General features: G+C 37.0%; 1 protein-coding gene across 1 annotated transcript; it reads left to right on the top strand.

Moving 5' to 3' along the window:
- The first annotated feature begins 290 nt into the window (after positions 1-290).
- alg6 (ALG6 alpha-1,3-glucosyltransferase) lies at positions 291-17,831 on the top strand. Its single transcript, XM_032573070.1, has 14 exons — positions 291-475; positions 706-790; positions 887-976; positions 1,479-1,567; positions 1,947-2,029; positions 2,115-2,179; positions 3,234-3,419; positions 4,756-4,891; positions 9,463-9,548; positions 10,604-10,688; positions 11,855-11,925; positions 12,972-13,040; positions 14,336-14,528; positions 17,109-17,831. Exons 1-14 carry the CDS (start codon positions 394-396, stop codon positions 17,304-17,306), a joined length of 1,518 nt encoding a protein of 505 aa, XP_032428961.1. The 5' UTR covers positions 291-393; the 3' UTR covers positions 17,307-17,831.
- The last annotated feature ends 2,081 nt before the right edge of the window (positions 17,832-19,912 follow it).

Raw genomic sequence — 19,912 nt, forward strand, 5'->3', positions numbered from 1 at the left:
AATCGCGTACTGTTAAATGGTGCATTCAAAGGAGTATCAGATTTTGCATATGCACTGGTTAACATTATATATGACAACCACTGAAAGACTTAGACTCTAAAACGATCTTTAAGATTTTCTGTTACCAAAAATTTGAGGGGGAAAAACTGTCGTGATTAACGTTTTCTTGTCTTAATATTTGAGCGACAGTTTTCTGTATCTCTGTTAATTCCAGGTTTTATAACGCCTCGTTGTACTTCCTCCTCGCGTCAGAACTCTCTGACCAATGAGCGCGTGAAACGTAGCCTTTGTTGGATGACGTATACGGAAAACGGACTCCTGAAGAGGAGTCTGAATGAAGCTGTTTTTGTCCCTTGTTTCTAAAACAAAGTCCCGTTTTTGTCGCTTAGAGTTATGCAAACGTGGAGTTTAGTATCGATTAGCGTTTTGCTCGCTGTTTTGGTAAGATGGGGCGTGTCGTTAAACTCATATTCAGGTAGGGAGCGTGTGAACCTGCATGTTAACTACACTAAGTTGTCTGGATTGTTTTAGTGCAGCTGTTTTGATCGTTTAGAAACTACCAGGAAGATGTGCAGTATACTACGCTTTAAAAGAGTAAACTAGCTGACTTGCATTACTGGCGATTGTTTGTGTTTTTTTTTTTTTATTTCTTTATTTCATCAGTAGAAGTTAACATTTGCTGACAGCACAATGATTTCTGTACAGGTGCAGGAAAACCTCCCATGTTTGGTGACTATGAAGCCCAAAGACACTGGCAAGAAGTGACATACAACCTCCCTCTTCAACAGTGGCAAGTCTGACACCGTTCTGGTGATCATCGGACCAGATCCCTGATTTGCTAAAGCCAAATCCTTGTTCCTTTAGTAACAGTTTTATTTTTCTACAGGTACTTTAACACCTCTGACAATGACTTGAACTATTGGGGTCTTGACTACCCTCCTCTCACCGCCTACCACAGCTGGCTCTGTGCTTATGTGTGAGTAATTTTAATAATCTAGGCATAGAAACTTACTTTTTTTTTTGGGTGGGGGTGGTGGGGAGGGATCATAGTTTTTATATATAAAATAATTGTATACATCAAGATCACAGATCACAGCTTTTTTAAAAATACATAATTGCCTTCTTTATTGAAAAAGATAGCTAACAAAAAATATATGTGCTTCAAATTACACTTAAGTTTTTGTAACAGTAACAATTTTTATATTTTATTTCAATTTCCTATGTTTAAGCTGATCAAAAATAAGGAACACATACTGAGTATATGGGGTGCCTCCTTAAATCATTGTCCACCTGTCAGTGATTTTAGTTCCTTAAGTCAGTAGCTGTTAATAACACGATTGTTAAATTTTTTTGTATGCTACCAAAGGTTAGCTATTTATTAGTCCACAGGCAGAATCTGGCCATTGTGATTATAGCATCTTGTATGCACATGTGTAATGCTAACTGTGGCTATTGTGCATTTCCTTTTCTGTTTGCAGAGCAAATATTCTAAACCCTGACTGGGTTGAGCTGCACAGATCCAGAGGCTATGAAAGTCCTGCCCACAAGTTATTTATGAGAACTACAGGTATAGTTACATCAAAATCTTCTGCAATGTTTCCATCTTAATTCTGTCTGCAAATAATTGTGTTAATATTACATACTAAAGAAATTTCTTTTTCATCAAGAGGGTAAAGATTTTTAATGAAAACTATTTTGTCATAATTTTCTGTACGTATTAAATAAATATGCACTGATACACATTTGAATTTATAGGGTTGTATTAAATTTATGATTCTTCTTGTCTATTTTAGCTTTTGTGGTTTTTTTAAGATTCTAACAAACTTTGTCTAAGAGCTTTTTTAGCTAAAGCAACATTTTGTTGGCAGACACTAAAAGCTTTAGTCTGCCTTTCTTTGTTACTGGTTTCTTAAATTATTTTAATCTTGTTGTTTTCTGTTTTTTAGTCCTGGTGACAGATGTGTTGATATACATTCCTGCAGTTGTTTTATACTGTTTATACCTGACTGATGGCTCTGCTAAGAGAAGGGTAATGGTTGTACCTAAATGTCTATATCGCAATGTACTCTGAAAACCCAAATGTAGTCATTTGTTTTTTGAATTTGTCTTTCTAGGTTTCCATTCTTCTCAGCATTCTTCTTTACCCAGGACTAATTCTCATAGACTATGGCCATTTTCAGTATCCTTTACATGCAAATGTATTTTATTTATTTGTAAATTTATTGCAGTAAAGTTTTCAGTACTTTGATTTGTTTAAATGAAATATAGTCTGACTTTTAAGAGCAGCTGTGAAACAGCATGGTAAAGTATTACAATTAACATAAAGTATCACTCAAGTCAGGTAGACCTTTTTCATTGCGTCTCAAAAAAATTGTTGAATTGAATTTGACAGTCCATGTTACTGTTAGAACACAAAAATAGTGTTATAATCTTTTTTCATAAATGTTGCAAAAATAAACCTTAAACATAAGCAGTTAAAACTATGCAGCTTCACCTAGTATCATTCATCCTCCATCATGTTGAAGCTAATGCTAACGTTAAAACATTGCCATGCCTCCAGTGAAGCATTTGGTTCCTCTGGCACTAGAAACCTGATGTATGTTAAAAGAAAAGATGCACTCAGTCAAACATTAGGACATTCTTGGAAAATACCTCTTGCTGTCCATTAGACAGCTGAATATTAGATGTCATTAGACCTTCAAAAAGGACAAGGATACTGAGTTTACCTCCAGTCCACTAGGGCTGGGTTCCAGAAGAAATCTTGGAGGATACTGAAGGAGTCATCATGCTTGACTGACTAGAACTGAATGGACATTCCTCAGGAATGCTACCAGCAGTTGGTGTCAGAGTATGAGTTACATTTTCAACAGCTCAAAACAGCTAAAGGGTTTTGTGTTATGTTCTAAAGATGAATATCACGAAGAAGTTGAATAATTTTAAATATTTAATCTGAAGAAACCACTTGTGATAATAGTTATGTTGAAATATTTAAGTTGTTCTTGGATTAGATTAAATTACACTTTATTAATTCCAGAAGAAAAATATATTTTTGTTTATTGCAAACAGATGTTTATATATTTTGACAATGGACCTTTACCGTCTATACTGTTTTTTATATTCTTTAAAAATGTCCTAATTGAAACTTTTTCCACCTGTTTTCTTTTGTTTGTTGCTTAGACATTAGTAATTTTGCCTGTGAAAATAGTAATTTGTAAAAGCCTTGACTGTGTCGGGTATAATGGAGTAAGCCTGGGCTTTGCCCTATGGGGGATTCTGGCTCTGGGGCTGGGCTGGAACTCGTTGGGCTCCCTGGCCTTCTCTCTGGCTCTCAACTACAAACAGATGGAGCTGTACCATGCACTGCCCTTCTTCTGTTACCTTCTTGGAAAGTGCATCAAAGCTGGGCTAATTGGGCGTGGGTAAGCGTTATTGCTTTACATGTGCACTTTGTTACTTTTTATGTAACTTTATTATTATTGGTAGCAATGCTACCTTGGAGCAAGCAGGTGCTGGGTCACAATCCCAGCCTTCGGTCTTTCTGTTTGGAGTTTGCATGTTCTTCTCGTTTATGTGTCTGGATACTCCATTATCTTTCTACAACCCAAAAACATGACTTTTTACACAAGTTTCCCTTAGATACGAGTGTGTGGTTTATTCGTCCTGTGTGGACTGGCGACCAGCCCACAGTGTTTCCTGCCTCCCACCCAATAACCACAGGAGCACCAGCACTACCCCCTACCTCCTTTAACAATTGATGGAATTGGATAGATAGTATACCTCAGAGGCTACAAACATCATCTCAAACTGGGATACAAATAACTGTTTTTTTTTTTTATCTGAAAATCCAAGCCAAATCCAAGGCTGTCAAATGTGTAAACCAAACTCTAAAAATACTGAAAGAACAGTTGTTCAGAAAACCCAAAGAGAAACTAGTTTTTCTTATAATTGGGGAAATGGAGGGTGATTGCAAAAATGGATTGGTGCTATGCTTTGGGAAATATTAAATAATACATTTAGAAATGTTATATCTTCATAAAATACATATTTAAATATTATGTCAAAAATTAGTTGGATTAATTTTTCAGTATTCTTTCTCTGTTGATGTTTTGTTAAACTTTGTTTCTATGCCCAAACACCTCCAAGGAAACGCCAATCTATAAGATAATTTAAATTGATCCCTGTGATAACATGGTTATTGAAGAGTGCATTTGTTGATTATATTGTTTTGTCAGTGTGCATGAATGTGTCAGCTGCAAGCCCACACTCGTAATGTGAGCCTGTAAGAGAGCAGTGTCTTCCTGGGAGTCACAGAATGACTGAGGTAATCAGATTGGATGCTATTACCAGTGTGTCCAGTGTCTGTTTATCTAGTAACAACGTACCAAGGGCATTTAGTAGCAAATGGAGTGCCGGATTAGGCCCCTGGGAAGATATGTCCAGATGACACTCTCGCCATGCCCAAACTCCTCAGCTATGCCTGTGTGTGCAACTTAACCAGCAGCTTCACAGTTACAGCTGACAAGCTACTCTGAACCCCACTGGGGACTTTCAGCTGATGCATGGCTTTCACTACATTCCTCAGCAGGAGGGTCAAACCCCAAATTTAGGACTTGCAGACAGTTTGTGCTAATTGTCTAGGGAAACCCTATAGAAAAACTAAATACCCCAACAGGTATTTATTTTTTTTATTTTTTTTAATTTAGTTGATATAATTTTACTGCCCACAATTAAAGATGTTGTTTGTCTTTCACATAGGTTCATCCTGTTGGTGAAAATTACTGCCACAGTGTTGGTGACTTTTGGCCTCTGCTGGCTGCCCTTCCTTCCTGACCCCAGTCAGGTCTTGCAGGTGGTCAGGAGGATCTTTCCCGTGGCTCGTGGCTTGTTTGAGGTACAGTGCAGTATGTTGAATCTAAACTCTGTCAAGACGGATAGATAATTTATTAAAATGGCAGTCATACACAAACAAATTAAAGGTGCCTTATAGTAAATAAGGAAACAAAGGTAAAGAAAAATATCTTAACAAGAATTTCTATATAATGATGACAGCCATTAAGACATGTTGAAAGATTTGTTAAAATGCAAACTAAAATAAAAACAAAAAAATAATTTCATGGAGAAATGCATTAAACAGTAATGTTTTAGTCCTAAATTAATATTATGACACAATATGACCCATGTTTCTGGTGTTAGTCATAACTCCAACAGCTGCATTTCAGTTGAGCTGCCTTGTATATTTATGTTACTTTTTGTGTTGTTCAGAGACCAGTAACAATGATCTAAGCAATTTTTTCTGCATATTATGGAAGCCTTCAACTTTGGATAATTTTTTAGAGTGGAAACAGGCAAATTATTCTTGAGATGTCTGTAAGGACACCTAGGTTTCTTTTCAGTGGAATTGAGTCTTGATCTCAATGCATTTATGGGACCAAAAGAATGATTTATGTCTTCTCTGCATTAGGTTGGAAGAAATTCTAAATCATCCAGTCAGTGGTATGGATACACTTAATTAGTGGCATTTAATTACTATTGTCAAGTGGGGCAGTGAAATTTTCAGTTTTGTGTCATCATCACACATAGGTTAGAGATGTTTAATCTGAGCATTTAGGCATTGAAAAAAAGTGGCTCAAGAATAGTGCCTTGAGGAACTCCACATTTGATTATTGCTTAGATTTGTATTTACTAAAACTGCATCATAGATGTGTAAGGTGAACACATATTGGGAATTTAAATTGGTCAGGTATCGGTTAAAAACTTGGTGATCAGTACTCCATCCAGCGTCTGGGATCAGATCAAAATATCTCTAATAATTATTTCAATGTGATGTTTATTATTAAATCACTTAACCAATCAACAGACAATATTTCATCTTTTCTTTAAAGTAATGTAATATCTCTGAAAGCTGGAGGCTGTTTCACATTTTGACCAGTAAAAGAATGATTTTAAACTGAAATTCCTCTTCATTTTTGATTTTTCTGTTTAGGATTTTTTTTTTTTTTTTGGATTAGTCAGGAGTTGCAGTTTTATAGCCTGTGACATTCAACAGTTTATGCTAATTTTAAAATAGTTTGACACCAAGTTATAGCAACAAAGCTGTGACTGATGCTTTCATTGATGTCATACGCAACCCATGAGGCATGCCTCGTTCCCTACACGATGTTCCCAACTTTTAGCATAGTGAATAGCTTTCCAGCCCTTCCAGTGCTTAGTTGGCTGGAAACCGATACCCTGCCGGATCAAAGAAAACAGTGGAATAAAATGGTGAAAGGTCAAGAGATCGGTTTCACCCTATCCCTGGGAGGTGTTGGGATTCATGATGTACAGTAGGAGGATGCAGATAAATCTAACTAATTTATGGCCGGATTGTTTTCAGCACTTCATAGCTCAGCCGTGTTCCAGCCATATGGACCGATGAGAGGGGCGAGTGATACACTTAAAGGCATATCAGAGCACATCGGACAGCTGGTGTCCCACTGCTGACGGCATCTTTGGAAAAAAAAACACAAACACATATGTGCTTGAGTGTTTCAAACACTTATTTCGTACTGTGACTGCTCAGTTAAATAGGAAGTCACTGGTACATGATGGAGAAAAAGAAAACTTAAAACACTTCCGAAATTCCGGTGTTGAAAGGTGTCATAGAAGAAACGGGGTTAAAATGACCGTGTATGCCTCTGTTTGAATATTTAGGTGACAGCTCAGAGGCCAAGGTTTGCAGCTCTAGTTTCTGAAACCTTGTAACCCTGAAAGTTCTAGTCCCGGTCCCCGAGGCGACACTTACTACAAGTTGTCAAGGATATGTGGCGTAATTAGATGTTGTGCTGTCGGAGCAGGATGCATCGGGACAGTATTTGTTCAGCAAAATGATTCAAACATATAACTTGGGCTTTGATGACAGCATTGAAAGGCGTCCTGTTACATATGAAATCACGCACTGCAAGCAGAAAGCCCGAGTGGGGAAGACGACGACTGCTGAGCGGTGGTCCTGTCGACTTCTGGGAGGGAGCGGTTGTAAGTTTACCCATTGAACTGCATTCTGCTGTCTCATGTTGCTGCCTGCTCACAAAAATGGCACCAAACGCTTCTCCCTGTGAAATTCCTTTGTGGCTTCAAGACTCGCATTTGCCAGTGGGCTTCTGCCTTCAACTTGGTGTCCAGGAACATTCCCGCAGTGGTTGTTTGATGTTGAGAATGAGAGGGGAAAAAGGAAAGGATGGGGCTGTGAAAACACAACCCTAGACAATTTGGTGCTACTGAAGAGGATACCATTAAGAGCCATACAGTTGTGTAGTAAAGCAGCTGTAGAACGGAGAGGAGGCCAGGAATAGATTTTCTCGATAGGATCACACTTAAACACAGCTACAGAGGAAATATTTAGTTGATCTAAACGTGTGATATCATGGGCACACTGGTGGCTCGGATCTTATTTTAAGTGATCCCTTAGCGTCCGCCTAAGCACTTGACCTCCTCATTTGATCTTAACTACAGCAACCACACAGCTGTCATGACGTTTGTAGCATACTTTCTCTCTGCCAAAAAAAAAATTCAGATTCTGTAGTGTTAAGCTACAATAAACTATATTATGTTCATTAAATAATCACACACAATATTTATTGTAATTTATCCAAAATTTTTCTGATGAATAAATTACTTATTTTACCATAGAACAATCAACTTAATTAGACCTGCCTAAAAATAATAATAAAAAATACTTTTAGTTGTAATTTCTTTATAATTAACACTGTGGTCTATTTTCTCATATTTGCCAGGCAGGAGAAAAATAATCAAAATACAAATTGGGAAGGGAAAATAAACACACTCTGCTGTTAGAGGGGGAAAAAGGAGAAAACTTAAGAAAAACACAACCCAATATTTTCTCTGATAACTCTCTAACTTAATTAAGGCTTAATTTTCTACCTACCTCTGACTAATTTAAAGTTACTTTCCATCATCAGCTTCCAACACCAAAACTGCCACTAAAGAAAACATGTAGTGCCTTACTGCAGCCCAGAATCAGCTTTGAGCATGAAGGCTCACTTGCATCTAATTAATTAATTTATTGCCACTCCCATAGTTCCATTTTGAAGTTTAGCCCAGGTGGAAATATTGACACAACACCTCTGGTTCTGAGTGAATGGTTTGTTCTGGTTGTTTGTTTGAATGCCTTAGTGCAGTGGTCTTCAAATCCAGGCCTAGAGGTCTGGCGTCCTGCTACTTCTAGACGTGTATCAGCTTCAACACACCTGAGTCAAAGACTCTAGAGCAGTGGTCCCCAACCACCGGTCCGCTAACCAATTGGTACCGGGCCGCGCAAGAAATAATGAACTACTTCCGGATGTTTTATTTTGAAAATCCGGTTACATCTTGCGCGTCAATAACAAAACATTGGAGTACTGCCGCGCAACCCCCCCCCCACCCCCCCTCCCCCCCTCCCAACGACAGCATCGGTCTCGATACTTACCACGGGCACCCCCCACCCCCCACCCCCCAGTCCGCAGTAAAATTGCGAAGGGCTGACCGGTCCGCGCGACTAAAAAGGTTGGGGACCGCTGCTCTAGAGAACTTGGCTGCATACTGAGGAGCTAATTTGCCTATTTGATTCATGTGTGCTGGCCTAAGGACACATCTAAAAGTTTCACGACAGTGGACCCCCAGGCCTGGATTTGAGGACCCCTATCTTTGTGGATGCACACTGTGGATTTGAGATCGGGTGACACACACACAAAAAAACCCAAACCAAATTCTTCACCGGAACTTCACACAAAGAGTCAAGAATAGCAAAACGTTCGATCGAAAGTAAAATATTTCTTACAAGCTGATGATGCTTATTATTGACTTGTCTGACAAATCTTATTGGTTTTGGTTGTGTTGCGTCTGTAGACTAAGTCAGAAGCATGTATAAAAAAAAATCTGAATTTGGGTTTCACATTGATAATCATGAGGATAAATTAATTGATAAATTTGTATTATTATCCTGAATTGTTAGTTCTGGTCATTTTAAGTTTCTTTTGATTTATATTTTCATATGTTAGAATTTCCTGATTTGCCTTATGCTCATTTAAAGATGAATATTTTAAAATTCTATGGTTTATGTGGATTATATGTTAATACATTTTCGTCTATAGTAAGATTCCTTTTGGAATAATCCACATTATTTAGTCTGTTTTGTTTAAATCAAGTCCGTTTAAGAAAAAAACTGTTATAATGACTAAAATATGTTGCTGTGTTACACCGTGAACACAATCATTAACATTCATTTTGTGGAAGAGAATTAATGTGCATAATCAATTAAAAGTATTCAATGCTAAAACAGAAAATTTACATAAGAAAAAGTAACAGTTGATTGCTTTTTGTCTCTAATGGTAATCTGAGATAAAATCACCACTCAAACATTTGTTCCTAATGTTGATTTTGTTTTCTGGCCGTGTGTGTGTGTGTGCGTGTGTGTGTGTGTGTGTGTAGGATAAGGTGGCTAACACATGGTGCAGCCTGAACACCGTGATAAAGATCAGATCCATTCTGACAAGCGACTCTCAGCTTTACCTCAGGTAATCCTTTTATCTGTGAAACAACTTCATTTTTATTCCACATTTGTCCTCCTGACATCTCTTTGTGTTTTCACTGTCATTTTTCTAACTTATTGCTCCAAAATCCCTTTTCCATTTTACGGGAAAGCAGAGCTTGCTCTTGGAAATAAAAGCGGGTTCGAGGGAATCAAAGCAGATAATCCCCGAAGCAAAGCACTCATGAGAAATTTTGAACAAGCTACATTTGTTTTTCCAAATGTTGAAATTCCAAAAGGTTATCATAAAAACAAAGACTAATTCTGCAATTGTCTCTCATGAATCATGTTTTTGCTAAAAGCTGAAACCCTGCACACTTGGCGTAATGAACTCGGCCCAAAAGTTACGACATGGCGGAACCTGCTTAAATAACCCAGCAGGCTAATTTTAGGAGTGATGGACACGTTTCTTCTAGACTGCTAAGATCAGGGATTAAGTTGGACCTCTTTTATTATTGGGTATTTCAAACAAATGTGTGTTTGTTGGTAAATAGATTGGAGTACTAAATACACTGTGATTATGCAGTTTATGTTGAGCAAATCAGCTGTGAAAATGTGACTCGCATATTTTTGTAACCCAAAAGCCTGTTCTGAAGAAAATCATGTATACTAAACTTACTGTTGTACATCTTATCATATGTACTGATTATATTACTTTTAAAACCTTTTTGTTTTTCTCTGCTGTGTTTGGATCTCTTTATTTCAATAACCTATGATTTGTAGTACGAGCACATTGTTGCCGTCTCGCATAACTAACCCTTGACCTCTCTGCACATTTATACACATTCACTCTGACACATAAGTCTGTCTCTTCTGGTCCCTGTATCCCCAGCAGGTGACAATTGAGGGGTTAAACTAATACTGACTAACCTTCAAGAACAATTATTATTTGGTCAGTTCTTACATGTCAAGAGGTCTTAGTTTCAGAGCAGGTGCTGTCCTAGAAAGATATGCACACAGCGGCATGTACAAGAGTGTTTTTGTCATTTGTTCATTTAGATTTACATTTTAATAATTATTTTCCTACTTTATCTGTTTCAGTTTGGCTTTCACTCTCCTAGCAGCACTTCCATCCTCTATCAAACTGCTGATGAAGCCCACTTTCTGGAACTTTAAACTGGCTTTGGTGAGTGCACTTTGGTAGCAATAGCATGTCTTACAGAATTATTTATACCCCTTAAATGTTATTTATTTTTTCAATGTTACAGCCACAAACTTCAATGTATTTTGCGGTTTTGTGTAATTGACACAAATCATCATAAATTTAACAGGGAAAAGAAGGGGACTTTAAAGCCGAGTTGGGTTATAAACCAAAATCCCAAGCTATGTATAGCTCTCATAGCAATCCTAGAACCAAAACAGTATTGCACAGCTGCAAACCTACAAAGCCACATACATTAATTTATTGCCATGTTTTGTTGTACTATTATAATAACAATAAAGGTTAAAATAAAAAACTATTATTTTTTTTTAGGTAGCTATATGGCTGTGAATGTGTGACACAGCACTCAAACACAAACATTGTTCTTGAAAACATTCCCCTTTAAAATAGGCTTCTTCAGGATGCCACTTACTAAAAAATTGTGTGATTAATATCACTGAACTGCACACAGTAGCTCCATTTAACCATGTTTTCGAATTTATTGATGTTTAGATAGTGATGTTGGAGACAGTGAAGAAAATAGGAGGTAGCATCATGCTTGGGGATTTTCTTTTTCATCATAAACAGAGAAGCTGCTCCTTTTCCAGGTTATATATTGGAAAAACCTGAGACCTATTTAGAGGTTTACTCTTCGGTAGGCTAAATTCAGCCAGAGCTACAATTGAATTGTTTAGATCAAAACATATGCATGTGTTAGGATGGCCCAGTCAAAGCCCAGGATTAAACCCTATTGAGCATCTGTGGTTAAACCTTGAATGAAGATTTTCCTCAGATGTTCTAATCTGACTTAGCTTAACATGCCTTCTTTGTGTGCAAACCTGGTGAAAAGCATCCCTAAATTCTTGCCATAAGCATGTCAGTTGCAGTGGAGGATTGATTCAAAGGTGCTACGACACTTCCATTAGACACTTTTCAGATTATTTGCAGAATATTTTAAATATTGCATATAATTTTCCTTTCATTTTACAATTATGCACTACTATGTGTGGTTTACTCTAAGAAATTCCTATAACATTGTGAAATGAACCCTTTTGCAAGGCATGTATAGTTAGCCTTTTTATGCAATGTTTTGCCAATTTATTCTTTTTGTACATGTTTTAATTAAGTTTTTAATGATTCTCTGCTCTCAGATCAACTCATCTCTGGCCTTTTTCCTGTTCTCCTATCAAGTTCATGAGAAGTCCATTCTGTTGGCTGCCCTGTAAGTTGTTGTATCTGAGTTGTTTACCCTGGTTACCACCCTCATGTCACAGGAGGAAGGTCCTTGGTGGAACTCTTAAGTTAAACCAGACTGGAGTTTGCCTTCTCTTCTTATCTATTCTTGACTTTTCTGTCTGGTGACATCAGTGAATAAAGTTTTCTCACAAACGATCAATTTTAGAAAAATGTCAAAGTGAGATAATTCCTGTGCTGATGTTAACCTCAAACTAATGTTCAATTTATGCCCAGGCTTGCTACATTATCCACTCCTGTCTTTATACTTCTAGTCCAAGCAACCATTCTCATGATATGCACTGTGTAATTGTAGAGGTGGGTCATGCGATAGTTTCAGAGCTTGGACATGTGGCTTAAAATGTGTTTTGTACATTATTGTTTACACTCGTACTTATAAAGCTGTAGACAGAGAGTGAAACCTGGGATAGACTTTACGGCGTGGGATTTAGTTCCTGAATCTGGGCTCATCTATTAATCTAGATCAGTGTAGATTGTTGCTTTATTAACTATTGAGTTATATCTCCCACCTGTCCCCTTGAATCAATCAGTAATGCATGCCCAGAGATTAGGAGAGAATAGTAGGCAGCAGCTCGGGGTGTTGTTTGCGCAGGATCAATTATTGGGCTGTAACAGGATCAGCAAAGAGCGCTGACTGTAATTATGGGCTCAGGGACCGTTGGAAGGTTCCTCTGTTGGAGAACAGTGTAGAACTGAAGCTGGTAGCTTGCTTCAGTTATAAACAGGTTATAAATAGATTTATATACGGACACACAGATTTTCTCTTTGTTGCCACAGCTGTTTTTACATCTTGAAATTTAATAAATAGTCATTAGCAATCAAAGATGTGAAATTATTTCTCAACAAAGTACACATACTAAGTGTCTTGTTACAGCTTACACTCAATTCATGGTTTTTGATAGCCTTTATCTTATTTATCCACTTAGCTTATATCTAATTTATTTTCATTTGCTATGTTAGTACTTGAGAATCAGCTTAAAAGTGTGTGCAATCACCTTTTTTTTTTTTCTTCAGCCCAGTCTGCCTCCTTCTGAATGAATTTCCACTCATGTGCATTTGGTTTCTGCAGGCCTCAACATTCAGGTAAAGAAACTTTCACCAGCAGAAAGCAAATTAAACCTTAAAGTTGCATCTTATTTTCGTTGTTACCATTTTATTATAGATAGTTAATTTTTTTTTAAATTGTCAATTCTTGTCATACCGGCCATTCAAAACTTTTTACAATGGAGCCACATTTACCAAGTATTGAGAAACTGTGAGGCTTGTGGGCCTGTTTACTTTTCAAAGATGTTAAAGTGAATTTGCTAAATATAAACATTTTAAAGTACAAAATCTGATACACCTCACTAGAAAACAGAAATGTTTTGGAATTGGTTGTTGTAGCAAGATAATGATCCAAAATATATGGCCAAAATAAGTGTCAGAGGATTCTGTTAATAATTCAATTGGACAATATGTAATTGGTCTAAAAGCTGAATCAGACTGCAGTGATTTGAATGAATCTTGACTGGTTTTTATACAATTAGGTGTGATTTGAAATTGTTTGTCCTGTAAGGTGCAAACCCTAGAACTCTCTAAAAAGATGGCTGATATGGGCCAAGATGAGAACTCCATGAATGGAAAAAGAGAAATCGCAGTGCAAATGCTGCAACTAACTTTCACCAGCTGTTGTTAAATTCTTCCGGCAGGGCTAATTGTTGTGCGTGTGGTTTAGGATAAGGATATGTGGGGCTTACACAACATACTCTGCATGCCTGGTGTCCGAGTGTGCTGTGTAGGATCCGGAGCTCCGTCTGGAGCTGTTCATAGTACAGTCTGACTTGGGCTTTCACATTATCTCTCCAGACTCTTTCATTTAAAAAAAATACATCTTTTGTTTATATAATTGGCTGATGGAATGCTCGAACAGTGGCTATTTTATGGGTGAATGAACCCAGTCTGCTCACATCGAGGAAGTATGTATTTCTTAAATGTTAAACATTTAGCTGCTGAATGGAACTTTTTAGTTTGAATAAGTAGATTGTTGTGCAGAGAGGTTTTTCTAAGCTGGGTGTTGTGCATTTACTATGAGGCAACTGTTGTTCTTGCTTCTGCCCTGCTGCTAAACTGAGATAAGCTCTGCATGAATGTCATAACCGTCTCTCCTCAGGGGACGCTCTGCTCGTAAAGGCCTGCAGGAGAAAAATGTTTTGATTGCCGTTGCTTTTCTTTAATCAAGTATGGTGCTGAAATGAATCAGTTTCTGTTGGAAATGGTCAAGTTTTGTGTAGCTGTTGCAATTTTTTTTTTGCAAATTTGTTTGCATCTCAAGTTGTAGATAGTACTCGTCAGGTAAAGGCTAGACTATAAACCCTCATTGTTTCTTTCCTTCTGTCAAGCATGCTCCCTCTTTTCCTGAAAGACGGCCTGCTGGTTCCCTACACTGTCGCCTTCCTGGGGTTTCCCTTCCTCACTGTCTACTTATTGTCCGCTCTGGATGACTGTTCAGAGGATGAGTTGAAACTTGGTACCTGTGGGAAGCTCTTTTCCTTTCTACCCAAAATGCACCTGGCTTGTATAATGAAATGGAAGGTAAGTGTGGCCTATGATTGAAAAAATTTACAAATGTTTATTGCTTTTCTCAATGGCCTAAAGTCTTATGGAGGATTTTTATCAACACATTCACTTACACTGAACTGACCACAGTGAAGGAGAAAATGTACCAAATAATTAGTAAAAGATGTAAATATTAAAGTATTTTTAATCATTATTTTGTGCAATCATTTGGTTGCATGTTTAATTGGCAGTTTAAACAAAGATCATACTGAATATTTTATACCTTTATAGCTTTAAAAAAAAGAAATAGGTTGTTTCTATCTGCTGTTTGTGTGCAAACAGCAGATAAAATCTCTGATACAGCTTAATAAACTCAGTGAAATAGTAGGCATTGCTTTAAAGCAAGTATTCAATCTTTCAGAAAATATTTCTATACATGTATCCAGTAACATTTAAGCTGGCTTGACTGTAAAAAGAAGGGTGCTGATTCGAGGATCCCAGGTGCCTTGTATTTCTAAAATGCCTCCAGACCTAAATTGCAACGTTGTCAGAAGATACAGTATGTCCAACTGTATAAATAAATATCATCTGCTGGTGTAAGCTTTGTAAGCTGTCCTGGGGCGACCGCTGCTGCCAGCCTTAGAATTATTTATCACTTATTTGAGTTTCCACAGCATCTGAAGTGGCTTTGCCGCCAACTCCTTAGCGACAGCGGTACCGGTAGGGTGTCAGAGATTAAGAGAAGGTGTCTTTTTATAGGACATGTCATAAACACAGGTTTGCCTAGATATATTTATTTACACAAGCAGCATAAATAGTAAGCCCTGACGATGGAGATAAGGTTTCATGGGTTTTGGGTGATGGAGAAGAGAGGGCATGAGATGATTCCTCTATAATAATCACAGACTTTTTTTTTGCATCACAAAGCAAAAACAAACACAAGTACTCTAGCTCCTAGAATCCCATATGTTACTAGTAACTTTGTTTGACAATAAAGAAAAGTACATGGACAAATAGTGATTAGTGGACAATATGTAATTAATGGTATAATTACATTTTATATTTAGAGTTTTATCAATGTATTGCCATTCACCCAATTTCACATTTTAAATGTTTTCCCAAAAACCTTTTTTGAAATCAGGATTCATAAGTTTGCTGTTATTGATTCCTCTAAGACAAATGCCAATAGTTTGTTCATCAACAGAGGTGAATAGCCAGATAATTATTTAATGTTCCTCAACTTATTCATCACTTACTTCAAATTCTGGGATTGGTCTCTTCAGGTAGGAGACAGAAACATCCTGAAGTTCAACTTTTAAGCTTCTGATCAGCAAAATAATTTTAAAATCTAGTTTTCAAATAAAAAAGAAACAAGAAACAGTCCCTTGAGATAGAAATTGATCATTGTAATAAAAAATATATACATTTTCTAGCGTAATTCATTTGGACTGGAATTATCAACTATCTATATTAATCTGTTGACTCATAATAGAATAAATTCTTCTAAAGAAAAAGTTTTTTGCTAAAAAAAATTTTCACGCCACAAATGAAAATGATTTATTTATTTGTATATAAAACAATCCTGAATATTCATAATTGTCAAGTATGATGAGATTGACCAAAGAGACTTCATTCTTAAAGGCAGGAATGAAGACAACAATGTTGTAATGACGAGTTAAAGGTGGGAAAATGTACATTGACAGTCAAAAGGACACTGGCACAATCGCTTCCCCAGTTTTGTCTTGTGTAAATGAGCAAGCAATGTCTTAATTTAGAATATGATTTAATCAAAAAGAATCATTCAGTCTCTCCTTGAAAATATTATTTCCACTTTATTCTCGACATATTGGTTTTATTCTTAAGCTTGTTTTCAATTTACATTATTCTTGAAGCTACATTTTTTCACAAACATTTCAAGTTTTTCTCAATACTCTGACTTAATTTTTGCAATCAAATACTCACTTTATTCTCAATATTTCAATTTCATTACATACATATTTCAAAAGAAAAGCATGTTGTTGTTTTTTTTTGTTGTTGTTGCTCCAGTGACCTTCATACTCCTGCGTGTAAGTAACTTCAAAGGACAAGAACATAATTAACTTTGTAACGGAGGCCGTAAAATGTCTATTTAACTTAAAATAACTAGTATTTATTGTAAGTATGCATTATGTGTGTGTGTGTGGTTTAAATCAGATTAATTTAAATAATATAAATTTGATTGAAATTGGAGGTTGCAAAATTGACACATGAAGTTGTACAAACTGCCCACTTCAACACACATCAAGTAGTTTTGATCAAAGATGTGTTCATAAACACTTGGGTAAAGGACCCAGACTGACACTGCATCCAGCACAAAGAATTGTAAAGAATTTTGTATTGTCTAAAAATCCTAATGTTGATGGATTATGATAGTTAACATCGATCATATTGAAAAGTAATTAGAATCATTACATTAATTATTAATATTATCAATACATAATATTGTTTCCGTTATGTAGCTCTATGTCCTCCGTGTTCATGATAATTTGACCACTGATGCATCTTTGTGTAATCCTTGCAACATTTTATTGTCATTTCATGTTTTTGACACATCCATTCTGTCTGTGTCGTTGATAGTTCTACATCAGCATTGCTCTTATGGCTGTTTTGAGCGTCCTGAGTGTAGCTATGGACCCACCGCCACATCTACCAGACTTGTTTCCTGTCCTGGTGTCAACGACCGCATTCATGCACTTCTTGGGAGTATTTCTACATTTTAATATTGTTCAGTTCATGGACCCACCCAGAAAAAAGAGCCGAAAGAAAAATAACTAAGCTATTTTTTTCAGGAAACTCAGTGTTACACTGTGAGGCTATATTGGCTCTGACCACTTAGACTGTACATGAGGCTTTTCTGACTCTCAAATAGAAAAATGAGACGAGTTTGTGTGAAAAGTATCTATATTAATAACAGCAGATCAAAGAAAGTTGTGAGATCAAGTTAAAGGAAAGAGTATTGGTGTTTTTCCTCTGTGGACCAACAGTGCATGTGAAATATTTCTAATTAATTGATTTTCTGAAAGGGTAACAGCAATAATGTGAGTAATGATAAAGATTTACAAAAGGAGATGCTCCTAAGTATGAGACTTTCAAAAGCCATGTCAATAAAAACTTGTAATAATTATGTTGGAAACATAAAAGATGTTGATGTAGTTGTGCTGTTACTGTTCATTTTGCCTCTTCTCTTGGACTCTGTAGGGATTGTGATGAATGCATGTTGACCAGTTTTGTATTCATGCAAACTTTCCTTTTTCTACTGTGGATTTCTATTCATCATTAAAGATATTTTGTACAAACATAGTTTTCATAAAAATGAATTCATATTTCTCGCTGTGCTGAAGCGAACATCATTTTTAGTGGCGTGTTATTAAATAATTAAATTCAAACCGGCTTCATATAAATTGTCTACATTAGCCAAGTAGTGCGCTAAAATCACCCTCAAAGCCCTGGTGGAGACGGAGCTCATAATTAGACGGAAATTATATCTTTCCAAGCTTTTATTCAACATCATTAAATATTAATTATGAGCCCTTGATGCTACAAGGGTCCTCCACAAAAGACCTGCACATTTAAAACAAAACCAGAGACAGGAGAGGCCTTAAAAGGTTTGATGGAAGGTGACATATCTGAGCATAATGCTATAAAGTTGAAATACCACACAAAAAAAGGTACAAGCAATTTCTTTCTCCAATCTCTGTGCGAGTTAATGACGGGCATAAAAAAATCCATTACAACTATAAATGTTATCGGGTCAGCGATGGGGACATGTGGATGGAGAGACCAGCCGGCTGCTGGTAATGTGCTGCAGGGATAAATAGAAAGCCTACATCTGAGTTAACTGTTGCAACAGAGGCAGGAACACAGAGGGACACTTGTGCATCTGCAAAGTTTAAAAAGACAAATTGTAAATGTAGTTATTTTTAAAAAAAATTATGCTAAACAAGAAATCATTCTAACATCTTTTGATAAATGAAATTTATCAAATGAAATGATAAATGCTACTCGTAGGATCACTATTCAGAACATTAAATCTTGATAGGGTGGCTCTGACTTTTGGACTAAGTGACTACAGGCAGCTAACAGCCTGTAAATTTTGTAGCTATTATATGTAGCTTCATCCACTAGCTCACATTTGCCTTATTAAAAGAAGAGTTTTTAGTTTCATATGTTAACTTATAACAAAAAAAACCTATATATTATCAAGTGTTCTGATGGTAAGAAGTTATTCAAGCCATCACGGGCCCCTGCAAAGGGAGACCTGTATCAAAACATTAGTTTTATTTATGGGCATGCTTGCTTTGTCCTTCACGTGGCCTCTAAGGGCGATAAAGTGAGAGTTACACGATCCACCTTGGGCAGAAATAGGAAATGTTGCTGTGAACACCAGCTGTTACTTAGGTCGACTGGGGCAGCGAGAGGCCTCGGCCTTCCCAGGCAGGCGCTGCCAAATAAAGACCCTACAGTGCTGCGTAAGACAGTTTCCTCACTGCACATTTCCTTTCCAAAAGCTGTTAAACTGCGCAGGTGGGGGAGGATGGTGCGGCTTTAGTCATAAAGGGGATCAGGGTTGCCATCTTAAAGAACATTATTTGCACAGCGTACCTGCATTGTGTTTAATGTAGAATCAACATTTGTCAGCTGCCAGATTGACGCTTCGCTGGGAGGGATGGGGGTCTAGAATGTCAGGCCGTTCTCTCCTGCCATCTCCAGACACCTCTCTCAGAAATGAATGACGTCCTCCATGACTGTTCAGCCCCAAGACTGACAGAACAGATTCCTCATTCATCTTCTGCCTTATCTCCTTGGGATCATACGCACAAGTGCTGAAGAGCAATTCTATTACCTGTCAACAGCTGAGATCCCTCGCTAACAAAAACCGGGGGAATATGTGGGAGAAAAACATGATTGTAACCCCTCTGGCAACAAATGATATTCCACACGCGCTGCATTCACTGTCAAGACTGAAGGCTTATGAAAAAAGGAGACCTTTTTGCATAAAGCTGCACTACCTGTTTGCAAAATGCATTCCAATACATTTCATTCATAATTTGTCAGAGGATTATTATACCAGCAATCCCTCCTACTGACACCACATACAAAGAAAAGTACATTCATACATAAGTCTGACAAGTCTGTACTTCCCTTTCACAATACTTGTTTTAATGATGCGAAAAAATATAAGCCAGGTGAAGTATTTTGGAACTTTTTCCAACTATAAAGCTGCATATTTCTTGTACAATTCAGTGAAATTAGAAAAAATTACTTGTTTATCTCTTCTATTTAGTTCTGAACACTGATCCGGCCATTAATTTTCTTCTGGAAAAGCCGTTCTGTCATTTATTTATGAATTCCTGGATTCAAAGCAGTGCTAAAAAATAAAA

This window comes from Xiphophorus hellerii, chromosome 9 (assembly GCF_003331165.1).
Source record: "Xiphophorus hellerii strain 12219 chromosome 9, Xiphophorus_hellerii-4.1, whole genome shotgun sequence".
NCBI lineage: Eukaryota > Metazoa > Chordata > Actinopteri > Cyprinodontiformes > Poeciliidae > Xiphophorus > Xiphophorus hellerii.